This window comes from Triturus cristatus, chromosome 9 (assembly GCF_964204655.1).
Source record: "Triturus cristatus chromosome 9, aTriCri1.1, whole genome shotgun sequence".
Lineage (NCBI taxonomy): Eukaryota > Metazoa > Chordata > Amphibia > Caudata > Salamandridae > Triturus > Triturus cristatus.
The window spans coordinates 883,620,983-883,637,051 of record NC_140592.1 but is presented as its reverse complement, the minus strand read 5'-3'; the positions used below and the strand labels follow the sequence as shown (position 1 = coordinate 883,637,051).

At 40.1% G+C, this 16,069-nt stretch overlaps 1 protein-coding gene across 1 annotated transcript in view; it reads left to right on the top strand.

Annotated features, from left to right (window-relative positions):
* LOC146799019 (cholesterol 24-hydroxylase-like) overlaps positions 1-16,069 on the top strand; it is a 263,806-nt gene that overhangs the window by 182,672 nt on the left and 65,065 nt on the right. The window contains exons 11-13 of the mRNA XM_085626414.1: positions 4,817-4,901; positions 5,664-5,774; positions 14,846-14,934. Of these exons, the coding sequence (XP_085482540.1) occupies positions 4,817-4,901; positions 5,664-5,774; positions 14,846-14,934 (285 nt within the window). The remainder of the gene's footprint in view (positions 1-4,816; positions 4,902-5,663; positions 5,775-14,845; positions 14,935-16,069) is intronic.

The window sequence follows — 16,069 nt, the reverse complement described above, 5'->3', positions numbered from 1 at the left end:
ACATATGTAGCATCCACATCAGAGATCAGTGTCTGACCCAGTGGTCACCGGTTCAAATTGTGCCAAAATCATACAGCCTTTAATCCTAAAGCCATTGAAATGAGTATCATTCGAAAAACATATATTGTGGCATAAAGAGAACACCACAGGGTAAACAAGAACTCAACAAACATGCCTCTTATTGTGTGTTGAACTCTGTGTAACCCCAAAAGTATTCGCAAAGAAATCCCATCAAGGAAGGATGAGAACCAGGTGCAGATTTTTTATTGAGTCCTATTTGTGAGAGATACAAATTGAGTGTTCAACATCATCGAAAATGACTAATAGACCTAAAAGTGTAGGGCTTACAGTTCGCCCGTCAAGCACAATAACAGTGACCACAAACACACGCCCATGAATAGGGCAAAAAACAGGCCCTAGCCAGTTGCAAATGTTTTCCTCTTTGATAAAATTTGCTTGTTGAATTCTGGTTTCTTTTTCAAGAATTATTGAAAGTGCCTGGACTGGAGACATGGGAGTCACAGTTAGCAAAAATGTCTGATTTGTTGTAGGTTTTTTAGTAAAGCGTTAGAGGGTAACATTCTATCAGCTTCCCACATTGAGAGACTATGGCTAATTCAGGGTCATTTACACATGAAAAGTGATGAAGCTGATTTCCAACTAAAATCAGTGGCTAACAGTGTATGGATCACAGTGGGCGTATTTGCAGACATCTTTGTTAGCAGTATGCACGTGACACCAGAAATCAATGAGTAGTTACACTGCTGATGATATTACATATCATGTTAATATTCCCATTATTGATGTCATTGGTGAGACCAAAACAATATTCCAACTTTCTTGATAACAGTGGAAATACAGCATTTATTCATGTTTTCTAAACGTATAGCATATTGAAGGAAGTCTGCAGTTTTTCAAATCGAATTAGTATGAGGAAATATATCAATAAAGAGTGTAAATGCAACAGCCTTTCTTATCCATGTATTACAGCCTAGATACCACACTGCCCCCGGTGCATGCACTGCTTCCTCCCCACTGGGCTTGTGCTCGTCCACAGGCTTTACTGTACTGGCTGCTGCTTCTGCTTCCACTGTGAGAGACAGATGCGGACACTGGCAGAAGACACAGACAGAAATTCACCCAGGTGCCTCCTGCTACTTGCCACCATTCCCTGAAGGCTCAGTGGCGTAACGCTAAGTGAGGAGTCCCCGTTGCAAAGTGCATTGAGGGGAGCCCTCACCCCAGGGCTCTTAGGCCTACCCGAGCAGAGTGCCATAGGGATCCGCTTGGAGCTTGGGGGCCCCCGCACCGTGAGGGCTGTGGTGGCTATTGTTACGCCACTGCCCAGGCTCTGGGCATTTTTTGCCATGGGGCACCAATGCTTTTACAGGGCATCCTCGCCCATATTCCTTCTTGCCCTTCATCTAATCTCACATACCAGAAGCGAAGCCGAGGCTCCGCACCATTCCAACCACATGACAGCATTTTCTGGCATTTGACCCCTGGAATTCAGGGGCATATGTACAAGGGAAGTGGCGGAACATGTCTTAGACTCCTTGGCTAAACGACACGCTCCGCCACTTCTGAAATGCAGGGCTGTACTATATTTACAAGCATATGGTGCAGCCCTGCGTTAACTCCTGCGCTGGTGCTAAGTTTAGGAGCTTAGCGCAAATGCAGGCATCCGGTGTCTGCGTGCAGGGGAAGATTGTTTATGTACAGGAAGGTCCCGCTTCCTGCACATAAACAATCTTGAAATGCCGTTTTGTAACTTCTGTGTGTGCTGCATAATGCAGCACACACAGTACTTGCAAAACAACATTTTTAAAAAATGACTGTTTATGTGCAGGAAGGGGGCCCTTCCTGTACATAAACAATTATCGGCTTTTTACTGTTTTCATGTGTACTGCACAACACAGCACACGTGAAAACAGCAAAAACTAGGAGAAATTAATCATTTTACCTCACTTTGCCAGCTTAAGACCAGGTTTTCCCCGGTCTTAATTCTGGCGCTGCCTCCTATTTACGCCTCCCTTGTAAATAGGAGGCAGCATCAGAATGAATTGGTGTGGTGGTGGAACGCCCACTGCAACACCCACTGCCCTCCCCTTTCATGTTAAGAATAGCATGAAAGGGGGCCTTATTTATAAAGCAGCATTAAGCCATGTTAAGTGGCTTAACACTGTCTTGTAAATAAGGCGAAGCCCCTATCGCCACAAGAATGTCAAAAAAAATTACGTACATATGCTCCTCAGTGTCTGGAGGACGTGAAACATTTTGTGGGCACACCGTTGTACGTAATTCCTGCTGTGTAGGGCCAACCCTAAATCGGATAGACTGGTTCAGTGCTCTTGCGGAAAGAAAATGTGGTGTTTGATGTTGGGTAAAGATGCAAGGAAGACGTGAGGAGGGCAGGGGATTGTTGCGGTGCTAACAGTTATACTGAGGTACATTAAGGGCTGATTACAAAATTTTCAACAAGAGCTGATTGAGACTAAGTAGGATGGACGAGCTGCTGTTTGCATAAAATTAAGTCAGGCAGCTCCCTTCCGCGCTCCTCAAAATATTAGGTACCCCAGGCCTGGGCTCAGCTCGTCCATGCCCAAGGCTGGCCCTGCTGCTGGGGTCCTGAATCCACAGTTGAGACTGTCTTCACTGGCATCGCCACTGTGCTCACCTCCCTTAGGGACGTGCGGCAGAGCACTTCCGAGACTCCTGCAATGATCTACAGAGGGTTGACTGGGTTTCTACTTCCTATTGTACTGCTGACTTCTGTGATCCCTGCTAACCCCATGAGTTCTGGATCTGTCTTCAAGCTATAATCATCACCTCATAAGCAAACAGCTGCAACTTGACAATGTCCACGCAGCAAGAAGAGCATTTCAGCAATCAAGTTGGCAGTTAGGCTGATTTTTTTGCCCAAAAGCACTGTTACTACATTAGTCGAATATTGAGTTTTGTACATTTTGTTTGTGTTGACAGGGTTGGAAGCGGGAGTTTGGACTACCAAAGCCAAGTAAATAGACTTCTACTTCACTATTACATAGTTAAAACAGGGATGTTAAGGCTGAAAAATTGACAAAGTATCCCAAGCTTTCATATAAGTAAAGTGGTTCACCAGTCATAAGTCTTCCCGCTTTTACTGAAGTATGCAATCTGGGCAAAGAATGTAGCAATGGAATGAACAAGGGAGCAAGGCCTACAAGAAACTGGATTGGCCCATCCATTTCCTGAGTGTAAATAACTGTCTTGTTCCAAGTTGTTGTAAGATACGGGAGAAGTGTCCATGACTGGCCCAGTGACAGTGACATTGGTACATTCATTGAGCTTACTGGATTCTCAGGTGGACAAGTCTCACTCCTGAATTGGTGAATGTTGGACAGGTGCTTGAAATACAAAGAAACTTTTGTAATGAATTTTCCAGGATGGTGAGCAGTCATCATGTGTCCTTTATTAGTCACAACCCTCAGCGGGTCAGCATCAAAAGGAGGCCAACTCAAAAAGCAGACATATTGATATCCTTTTTTGTTTCAAGAATTAGTCCTGTTGCCAGAATCTACCACCAACTTCCAGAGTAATGACAGATCTGAACATCTTGCTGCCTGATCAATCTTACCTCAAGCCAGGCTCTTTATGGTTTTTGAATCTCATCCCATAATAGGTTAAAGAGTTTTATTTAGCTGATATAAATGAGTCATAAACCCAGCTCCTTGCATGATTCATGGCACACAGGAGGAAGAGGACATCGCTATCATCGAAATTGTAAATGCTTCAACTGTGTTGACAGGACTGATCGAGGCATTGAGATATACCTGGATGACAGACTGAGACTGTGCAGCAATCTTGAATTTCAAGCATGAGGACCAACCCCTTCATATTTATGCCTACTCCATAATCAGTAATATTTGCCATAACCCTGTTCCCTACATCATTCCTGGTCATTATTTTCCTGTTTAGGGGCAAGATTAATCTGGCTATATGACTGTGAATGTTGTAACAATCATAAACTCTGTAATAAAATTGAAGTATTCCAGACCTGTTAAGCCATAGGGCCATATTTAGAGTTTGGGAGAGTGGGAGCTGGATCCTTTCCTGGCAAATCTTTTTGCCAAAAATACTCTTCCAAATATTTAAAAGCCAATCCTTCAAACTTCTATGGATTTGAATGTTCTGGTGTACTGCGTGTGTTGTTACTCTATTTAGGGAAGACTTACTTGTCACATGGATTTTATACTTTTTCCCCCTGGTTTCCTGATTTCCCAATGCAGAACTCTGAACTGAAGGCTGAAGGCTGGTTACGTTGTTTACAATGTTTATAGTGACACTGGATGCTTTGCTCAAGGAATTGTGCCCATTAAATCCAGAAACTGCAGACAACCTGAATTTTATCCATTTCATCAAGCATCCATTTAAATTCAGCACCATGATTTAGATGTCTAACCCTTAAATCACTACGACGTAATATATTTTGCAATAAGTACTTGTTCAAAGAGTTTATACTCTAAATAATATCCAATAAAAAAGACTTCATTTGAACATTTGAAGTTCCAAACAAATGCCTTTGATTGTCGGTCCATATTGGTATGAATGCTTCTATCACAAAAATAAATAGGAGGCTGTAGATTCAGATATTGTGGAAATAATGTTCTCTTCTTAAAAGTTTCTCAGAAAGCTGTTATTCTTGGAAGTTTTCTTGCCTCTCAAGAGACAGGTGCATACTTAAAAACTAGACTCTCTTTCAGAACCTGTAACACCTAATACAAATGAAACACAAACCGTATCAGAAAAGAGCTTTTACATTTTTGTTTACCTGCAGGGTCCGAAAAGAAATTGATGAAATTATTGGGTGGAAGCGAGACATTGGCTATGAAGACCTTGGCAAACTACAATATTTATCACAGGTAATAATAGTTTAAATAGTATTTGCATATTTGTTAGATTTCTTGGTATGTGTACAGTACCTATCGCTTGGACCATGCCAATGCTAGCTTCAGTGGGCTTCTGCTCTGCAAATATAAAAATAATGAAATAGAGTATGTTTTTGTGGTGATTAGTACACATATGGACTAATCAAAGACAAGATTTGTATTTAGCATGGGTCATCTTGTATCATTATTGTTTCAACATTATCATACCTCTGGATATTGTATTGGTGGAATGTGTAACATCATACAGTAGCGACTATCAAGTAAGCAGTTTAAGTCTAGAAGAGAAGGATCCATGTCACATTTTCAGGGTTCCCATATGAAAGACATCTACAATGATCAAAGTGGATAGAACTAATTTACAAAATAAGTGGTAATGCAGAACGTCTGGTTTTGATTTCCTAGATATATGTTGGACACTTTTGACTGAGGATCAAGCAATGGTTTCATAAAAAAGTGATTTAAGGACACATAGAAATCTCTGTATGGAGATTATGTCCATGGAGACAAAATCTTGAGTGCAGCTGTGAGAATATTGACTGCAACACCATGCTATACTAGCAATCCCATCATTAGAGATTGCAGGGTGTGAACCCACATGATTAAAAATTACATGACAGAAAAGTAAAGCACTGGAATAACAACATCAACTTTTCTGTCCCAACTCTACAGAGAATTGTGTAGATCTAAACAACTATAATTTAGAATTTGCATCGTTTCTGCCTTTTCTTTTCACAGGTCTTAAAGGAAACCCTTCGAATGTATCCTACAGCACCTGGTACTTCACGCCTGGTGGAGAATGATACAATCATTGAGGGCATTAAAATTCCAGCGAATGCTGTCCTAATCGTAAGTCCTATAACAAACAAAAAAGAACGACCTATTAGTGAAAAAGTCAGACAAATGAATTTTTAGAGAACAATGGATTGATATAGTTAGTTCTATCCTAGTCATTAGTGAATAAAGATGCACAATGAAAAAGGTATGGGTCAACAAAATTTTAAAACCTTCATTTATCCTTTTTCCATTTTAACATTTTGTATCCATAAATGTTGAGTGTCCAGCTAATAATGTAGAGAACGACCAATCCAAAATATATAAAGAGAAAAACAGTCAGGGATAAGTGTTTTACATGTTACATCTGGTTTACACTTTTTCCTAACCTCTATTGGTCTTCAACAGTAACCCCAAGGACTGTCTTTTTCATATTTCACATGCATTTCCAGGCCTTTTCTATTACCGTTTGTTATTCTTTGTGAGGTTAACTATTATTTTTTATTGCGTAGGTAGTATAGCGTTCTTCTCTGCATGTTTGTGTGGATGCAACTGGTCTCATGAGTTAGTGTGCGCCTTAAGTGAGCTGTCACTTCACATCCTTGTAAATATACATAGTGTCTCAATGGGGACTTCAACAGAAGTCATCTGGCATAGTTACCTTCAACATCATTGTTGAATAATAGGTTTCTAATCCAGAGATAGAGTTTTGGTCTAGGTCCTTTGCCTCAGCATATTGTGATGCTTCTTTTGGTAAAAGGATGGCCAGTTATTATCTCACTGTTAGGAGAATCTATTTAACATAGCCTAGATGGGCAATCAGTGGGGAAGGGATCTTAGATACTATCTGTCATTGTCTGTAGTTCAGCAAATATTTCTTTCCAGTTAGCTGCTACTGGTGGACACTCTGAAGTAAAGGCATGAAGGTAAGTAGTTTGCCCCAACCCAACCTACTTACCCTTAGCACACTTCACCATTGGTCATTTACCGACTGCATGAAGTCTATTTGTAGCGTAGCAGAATCATGGTGTGAATTAGAAATATAAGAGTCATTGTTCGCTAGTGAGGGATCCTGTTCACATCTGCAAACATTAGTAAGTCCATTGACTACTGTTTTATCGTATCCTAGGTCTGTTGCAAAAGCTCGTCTAACCTACTCTCTCCGTCTCTGTTCATGGAAGATTGTGCATTTGTTGATTGCAATTATTACGCAGTATTTATCTGATCTCTCAAGCATATGAGTAAGCATTTACAATTGATGGGGCTGTTCTGGGAAGCCCATCAATCAATTTGTAAATGAATTGTGGATTCTATAGCATAGGAAAATGCCTTGTGGGCTCTTTGAGTCTCTCTCTTCTTTGTATTGTTCTGGGTTATGAAGGTACCTTGATGAAAAAGTTCTCCTATCTGTTTCAGGCTCAATTTGCCTTTTGGTTGTTTGACTTTCAATTTCTTTACTGTATGGATTACTTGAAAATCTATTAGTGTTAATTTCAGAGAGCATTGATTCTTCAGGCCCTGTTTGTGTGCTAGATTCAAAGATGTGCGCACAGAGCAGCACATCATATCCAACTTTTCTGTTGTTTTTCCGAGCAATAGCATTAATAGTATATTTATGGTCCAGGTGATGCCTTCTCTCTTTCCATCAAGTGTGTTTGTATGACAGAATATCGAGAACACCAGTATTGAGAAAAACAATATCAAGTGACGAGAATAATGTGTAAACAATATTGTCTACAAGAATATTGAGTTTACATATTTTGTATATAAACTTGTATATAAACAATAACAATATTGAGGCAAAAATACAGTGGAACAGAATAGCACTTAAAAAAAGCATAATATATTTTTAAAAATATGTACTGAATTATAAGTAATTATTTAAATACATTAAATTAAGAAAACAAACGTAAAAATGAACAAATATATATACAACTAACAGATATATGTAACCTACTTTAAATATTAAAATAATATATACATTAGTTTTAATTATTACAGTAAAATAAGTTTATACATATTTAAAACAATATAAAAACAATATTTAACCATCGAAAACAAAAAAACTTCAAAAACATATAATATAAATAATTGCATCGAAATAAATTAAGATAAAAACTATTTCAAATAAAAAAGATACATTTTTGTTTTGATAACAGGTTGTATTGAGTTTCAAACAAAAGATAACAATTAAGGACAGGAAATTAGGACAAAACAATAATAAAGGTGCTTCGATCTCCGTGGGAAATAAAGTTCCTTTTTTAAAACTAATAGAACCATAAAAAAAGAAAATATTAAAAAAGAACAACAATTAAAGATAAACAACAGTAGCAGAAGCAAGTAACGTAAATCCAATTTTTACCAAAGTAGTAAAAGTTTTACACCTTTGACTACATTTAGCATCTCCATTCCAACATAAGCTGAATAGGGAAACTGCTGGATTTTGAAGAGGGTTACATTTACTATTACCTCTCCAATCTAAGCGAAAGTAGGGAAAGTGTTGGACATCGGAGTGTTAGATTTACTATTCCCACTCGAGTTAAGCAGCAGCAGGGAAAAAGTTGAACTTTGAAGGGGTTAGATTTACTATACTACTCAAGTCTAAGAGACAGTAGGGGAAGTGTTGGACTTTGAAAGGGTCACATTTACTATTCCCACTCCGTAACTGTAAGGAAAATGCAACAGTAGAGAAAATTATGGACTTCGAAGAGGTTACATTAATTATTCCCACACCAATCTAAGCAACAGTAGGGAAGGTGTTGGACTTTGAAAGGGTTACATTTACTATTCCCACTGCAATCTAAGCTACATTAGTGAAGGTGTTGGACCACAGACGGGTTACATTTACTATTCCCACTCTAACCTGAGCAATCGCAAGGAAAGTGTTGGAATTCATAGGGGGTAGATTTATTATTTCAAACCAATCTAGGCAACAGTAGGAAAGATGTTGGACTTTGGGTTTGGTGCTAAATTTACTATTCCCACTCCAGTCTAAGCAAACAGTATCGAAAGATTTGGTCTTCAGAGGGGCTAGATTTACTGCTCCCATTCAAATGTAAGCAATAAAAGATAATATGTTGTACTTTAGAAGGGTAAAATATATAATTCCAATGTCTCATCATTTTTTTAAAAAGAGAACATCTAAATACCTAACAATATAAAATTATTAACACATATTCACAATTAAAAAAAATAAGAAATAAATATATATATATACTATATAAATAATAAATACATAAAAAATAATAATACAAATTAAATTATCAAATAAATTAAATAAATAAACTAAATTAAATTCACTTCCCTCTTTATTACCCAAAAGAAACCTCAAACAATAACAAATGTATAAATAAAACAATAGTAAAAATAATATATTACTTAAATAAAACACACAAAATTAAAAAAATTAATGAATATAAAATACATTTTACAAAGTATATTATTAAATACATGTAGCAATGAAGTAATACATATAACAAATGAAACAAATACTTTACATAATAAATAATCAATAACAAATGTACATGATTACCAAATAAGTATTTAAAATTATTACATTTGTTCCCAAAAATCTATACTTTTAATAACATTAGAAAACAATAATTTGTAATTCATTTAATTGAATTAACTTCCCACCCTATTTCCGTACAAACCCAAAAAAACCCTACAAAATTATAAATTACTAATTAGATTTAAGTAAAATGTCATTACACATTTAAAATTACAAATCTTTGTAATGAAATAATTATGCTGATAATACTAACACCTAAAATTATTATGCTAACTAATATATATTAAGATATTTATTATATATATAAAAAATATATTCTTACCTTTGATATTCTATTACTCAATATTTTTGCAGTTGAAATGTTTTTGACACAATATTCATGTCACACAATGTTTTAGAATAGATGTTCGTGTTATTCACCTCAAGTGTTTCAGTCGCTTTGGTTCCTTATAGCAGAATCATAGTGCAACTGAGCAACTTAAAAATATTTTTCTAACACTGGATCCGTGAGCCTCTTTGCCTCACATGGGCATGTTAGTGTCTCCCATCTAATTCTTGGCTGTTTTCCGACCTGTGTGTGACTTATCATCAGCAAAGTGAAGCTGCCAAAAAGTGTGGTAAGATAACGGGGATATTTATAAATAAGTGAAGCAGTTTCAGGAGTATCACCATTTTCATGACGGCTATTCCGTTGGCTTGCAGTTTTTGGTAGTTCCTAAAGCCAACTCTCAGTCAGCAGCCCATCTGAGACCTTCTATGCATTTGTTAGCTATACTGTGGTTGCAGGAGAGTTTTAGTTTGATTTTAATTCATGTTTCAGCATAACTAGGACACATTCACAATCATTCACGAAATGCTGTTGAAAAGTGTAGTTTCTTATTTATGTGTATGGGCTTTCCAAATGCATGGATCGTTCTCTCTTTGAGAAAAGTCAACAAAAATATGGCTTCAGCATGGTCTTTGTGCTAAACAAATATATGATAATTTGTTCTGTCCTCCAGAGGGAAAATGGAAGAATGTGTTTCAGTGACAAGTTCAAGGACACTAACCAGTGCTATGGATTTATTTGAACAAGCTATTGTATTCCTGTGTTTGATAATGTATGATTTCGTGTTCCTAATTAAATATGTACAGCTTTAACTAACAAGATGCTTTAGTAAGTGGAAATTTCTAGTGGTATTGTACCAATTTATAGATGTATTGGTTGTCATGAATGAATTTTAATACAAACCTTGTACATAATGCCATGCTATTAATGTGTGTTACTTCAGTTCATGAAACATTATAAGAGACATGCTTTTTGATGAACAGCCAACTTTTTGTTCATTTTATTTTTAGGCACAGATTAGTGAGAAGTGATCTTTAGGGGTTTTATTTTCAGACAGCCCTTATGTCAGTCCACTTACTGATTCATTTGATTTATTAAGTAAGTGCTTCTGCTTTCTTTAATGATAAACCCACAAGGTTATTCATTTTAGAATTTTGTCATGTGCTGGTTTTATTATTAGCCTTAAACTATGGGCCTAATTAAGAGTTCGGTGGTTCAAACCATGGTGGCGTTGTAGCCAATGCATGCTAGCTGTCCGGCTCCCCCATCATGGTCAGACCACCAATGGACCTCTGCAACCGCTGGAGATTCATTATCCCCCTTCAGTGTTGCAGTGGTGTGAGGCCACAATATGCTGGCAGTACTGCTGCAGCACCGCTAAGCATATTACGGGTTTCCTCACTGCAACCCTTTTCATGGTGGTGAGCCCGCCATGAAAAGGGTGGCGTGAGGAAATTAAGGGAGACCTTTGGCTATGGGCCTGGGGGTACATGCAGGGGGGCACATGGTGTGCTGCCCCTGTTTGTATGCACCCCCTGTTCCTGCACAGCATGGGCTTCACAGACCATGCCAGGCAAGAACGCGCTTTGGTGGTCCCACAGCACTGCCTCTATAAGGCTCACATATGAGCCTTAGAAAGGCACCGCCATGGGTCCACCAAAGCTCCACCTGCCCGCCAGACCACAAATAAACTACTTATAATCTGGCAGGCAGTGTGCGAATGAGTTGGGAGGTCTTCAGGTGAGGCACTGCCATGGGGGCCTGCTTGAAGACTACCAAACTTGTAATTGGGCCCTAAGTCTATGAGAGACTCAGATAGTCCCATTCCCCATAATAACTCTTCAATTTCTTAATTAAATTGCCAACTTGATTCTCAGCAGTCTGGGATCATGTCCTCCTCTGATAGTTCTTGGCATCCCAATTACTGCTCAGGATTCGCTGTACGGTTGCTCATCCACTAAAGCCCTTTCTTCTGTCATTTCTTCAGCATTTCATTATGGCAGTTACGACCCTTTAGCCGTTTTTTTAGGAATGTATTTCATACTTATGGGTCGTGACCTGCTGAACTTTGCTGTTAAATGTCATTCTAGAATGCGGGGGTATAGCATAGTATAGGACGTCCCATTAGTTGTATCTTTTACTTTATGTTAGCGAAACCACAATGGGCTTCCATTACCACTGTTGTAAAGTCTGTGAAAAACAATGCCAGAGTGCCCAAGTACTGTTTGTTTAATCTCTCTTGTGCCAGTCTCAAGACCAAGGTGCCGATTATGATGTCGGTGGGCCCGACACCGACATTCCATTGGTGTCAGTCCCACCGTCATCGATGTACGCGGTCAAACTGCTGCATTACGATTCGATCGGTCGGACCGCATTGCCCCAGGGACTGGAATACAGCTTCCGACAGGCTCAAGGAGCCCGTCGGCATGCGGTCAGTCAGATCACATTCCCCACAATGAAGGCACCGCCGCGGCGATTACATTACACCTTTCCCCAAGCCATTTCACGGCGGTTCTTCTTACATGAAAATGCTAGCAGAAATGATTTATTGGTGCCCTTAGCAGTGGCCCTCTGCTATGGGTCCTTAAACATCCCTGCATCATTTGGCAGGCACGCCATGTGCTTGCCACAGGATGCAGGTATTTTCAAAAACATGCCTTTTGGCATTGGGGCTTGTGCTGCAGACCTTTTCTGGGCCACAGCACAAGCCCCATAGCAAAGAGGCAGGTTTCTGACTACCTCCACGGTGACTGGATACTAATTTGGGGTCAGGACCACCGACGACCCGTCAGCCAGTCCGTTTATCACAATGATGCCGGTCGGGTGCTCGTCCAATCGACATCTTAATCGGCCCCCATGTCTCCATCTTATTAACACGCATACAATAATTAGTCAGGGGGGGGATATTATTAGTGGCCATAGGGGCAAGGATATATGGTCTTTTTCTACTTTGAAGAATTAGGAGAAGCTCTCTTTCCCAAGCAGTTCAGTGAGCATGGTTTCATTGATTGATTCCATTGTCCCTAGCTTCTAAAATATGTAGTTTGCCCAAGTTGTTCTTCAAATCCCTCATTCTTGTTTCTAATAGTTTCAATATTTGTTACATGTAGAGCTATTGTTCTTAAAGTTTTTTAAATACAATAGTTACGACCTCACAATACGTATACTAATACTTAACAACACAAAAGAGCAAAACATAATTAGACAAGAAAACATAATTATACTAATAAATAACTGAACATTCGCAGGACTCTCAGTGAAAGTGTTACGGGTAAAGTTGTATGCAGTCTCATCTAAAGATGATTTGCAACATTTGTGATTGCTTCTGTTTCAATAAGGGTGAGCTCATGAGCATTACATATGGTGTGTGGGTTATAGTTTGCATGGCTGTTTTGTGACTTACAGGTTGTGGTCCTAATCATTTGCAACTTTCAGTGGTTTTCCAGTTCCTACTCCTATCCATAACAGCACTTTAACTATTGTTTTTTCTCTGTTTTCAAAGTCCATTGAAATAAGCTGATCCAAGGTATACAAATCACATTAAGCATAATATAAAAAGAACAATCTTTGGCAAAGTCAACAGGTCTGCCTTTTGCTGACTACCTTTTGGCTTTGTCAATGTTTTTTGTCAAGCTTTTTGTAAAGCTTTATTGTTGTAGAAGCTGCCAGGCCCTTGCCAATCGAAGGCATTGCTATAGTAGACTCTGGCAGTGAAGGGAACTTCATTGTGTGTGGATGTTCCTTGTGAAAGGGCAGAATGCTTTCACTTACTGTCAGGGCCGGACTGGCACCCAAAACCGACCCTGGCAAAGTGCTCGGCTGGCCCCCCGGAGGGTTGGGATAGCGGCGGAGCAGTTTGCCAGTGCCAGTTTTGGCCGATTTCATTACAGTGGCCGATATTGCAACTATGCTGCAAAAAGGGCCTTGTAACAAAATCGGCCCCCAGGTGCCCAAAACCGGCCCCCAACCCTGGCGGCCCACCAGGAAAATGCCCGGTGCCCGCTATGGCCAGTCCGGACCTGCTCACTGTAAAGTTAGCCAATAGCTGAAGTGGGCTGACCCATTGACCCATGCTGTAGTAGGCGGGACAAAAATGTGAACGGTACAATAACCGACCAGTAGATGAAGTGGGCTGGTGGAATTCCCTATAAGTAAATGTATTACACCTATCATTTTCAGTAGCGGCTGGCAGGGAATGGCAGTAGAGGGTTGGAGGGGCACAGAATGAAAAATAAAAATAGAAAAATACCACTTACCTTTTCACCAGCCCAGCTCCCGAGCTCCCCTGAGCCAATCACAATGTTGCAATGCAGCGTTGGGATTAGTCTGAGCGCCGTGGTTCGGCGCTCAGACGGGGACAGGGAGGCTTTGCATGTTCCTCACCAGGCTGTGAAATGCAGCCTGGTAGAGAACATGCAAAGTGCACATGACTGTTTGGCCGACCCAAGAGGGACAGACAAACAGTCATGTGCACTTCGGGCGTGTGCAAACCACTCCTCCCCCTGTACCAGCCCTGCACCTACAAAAAATAAAATGATCATAACAACGTTACTATCATTTTATTTTTGCCGCTATGCTCTGAGAGCAGTGGGGCGACACTCCTCCGCCTTAGCGGAGGTGCCGCCCCTGGTCATTTTAGTTAAATCAAAAGGTCAGGGCTTGCACCGGATCTAAAAAGGGAGGTGAAGGGTAAAGCAAGAACATTTTGTGCATACACTACTGATATCAAAGTTATGTTAAGAATTGTTGTTCTAGAGTTAATCTCACTAAAATTGGAACTCTGAAAGTCATATTAGTGGCAAACCATAGTTGGCTTCTTTAGCCGCTGGTTGCCTGGCTTAATGTTGTTTTCAGATACAGCACTGAAAACTAGTGAATTGTTTATTGAAGTTGTGCAAAGCATGTGAAGGTGACTCCAGCTGGTTGTCAAATGTGATGATGCCATTTCTAAATCCTATCACATTTTCATGTAATCTTGTGACCATGGAGGCAGTCAAAAATACTTTGAAAATGGGTGACAGATAGACAATAGATGAATAGTTCTCTGCAGATGGGCCTATACTTGAAACACTTTGCATGTGTCATTTATCCATATAAACAATGTGATATTTAAAATGAATGCCTTGTTACTGTAAAGTATTCTCTCTTCCCCAGCAGTCCTACTTTTTAACAAGGCACATTGTATATTTGGTGTAGGAATGTTTGCAGGAAAACAACTTCGAGTTTATTATCTACAATAAACCACAAGAATTATCTGGAATGCACCTTTATTTTCTATCGCTAAAATGAACACACTTTTGTTTACAGTTCAGCATGTATGTTGCGGGCAGGATGGAAAAGTTCTATAAGGACCCACTCGTTTTCAATCCAGACCGATTCGGCCCAGATGCTCCAAAGTAAGTCTGCATTTAAAATATCCTAATGCATATAACATGATGCAAAACATGGAACAATAATTTAGCGAGACTCGACTCTGTAGATGTACTGGACTCGTGTCCTTCCACTAGCCACGCACTTGGAAAGGTACTTTATTTTTAGCACTCATAAGAGCGCATTGTTTTGCAGGCCATCTCTAGTGTCCGCATTTCTGTTCGTGACTTGCCCGTCCCAACCACCACCTCACTCCTGTTGCGGCATGCTCCTTCCCTATTCAATGCCTGCCTGTCCCTCCGACCACCTCACTCCCACCGCTGCATGCCCCTTCCCAGTTCATTCCTTGCCCGTCCCTCCTACTTAGGGTCATCAGTATATATGTTTTGGTTTGCAAGTACCAAAGTCGTTCCCCATAAATGCGAGGTGGTTGCATCCGCTAACTGGTTACGTGCCTTTCCATGCTGAGTTTTGCCTTGTCTGCCCAGCATGGAGAAACAAACATGGCGGTGCTCTTGAGATCTGCCTGGCTTCTGCCTCTGTCAAGTTGCTTTGCGGTACTTCAAAATATCGACCTTCATGAGCCCCCTTCTAATGTTGCAGCCAAGGTGCTTTCTTTTGCAGCTGGTCATGCCCAGCATCACAGCGGCTGAGCATAATTCCCTGCACACTTTGTTCTGCAATCATAGGACCTCCCAACAGGTCAGCCAAGATCTTATTTTTGTTGCTTGACCCTGCTCACCTGATTAGTTTATATCCCACACGCACCTTCATCCAGTGTGCCAGTATTTTATAGTGGCACTCCAAAATATCTCCGTCATGAGGCCCCTTCCAGCACATCAGCCAAGGGACTTTCTCTTGCAGCTGGTCACACCCAGCATCACAGCTGGCGAGTCCTATACTTTGCGGCTGTGCACGTTTCTCTGCACACTTTGCTCTGCAATCATATGACATCCCATCAGGTCTTGCAAAGGTCATATTGTTGTCGCTTGACCCTGCTCACCTGGTTATGTTATAACCCAAACACACCTTGAGTGTGCCAGTATTCTATAATGGCAGCATAGGCTATTTGATAGACTGCAAGGGTTCACAGGTTTCAGCAATTGTGCACACCAGAGGCATCCCTTGAGGATGACATTTCACTATCCCATGGAGAAGAGC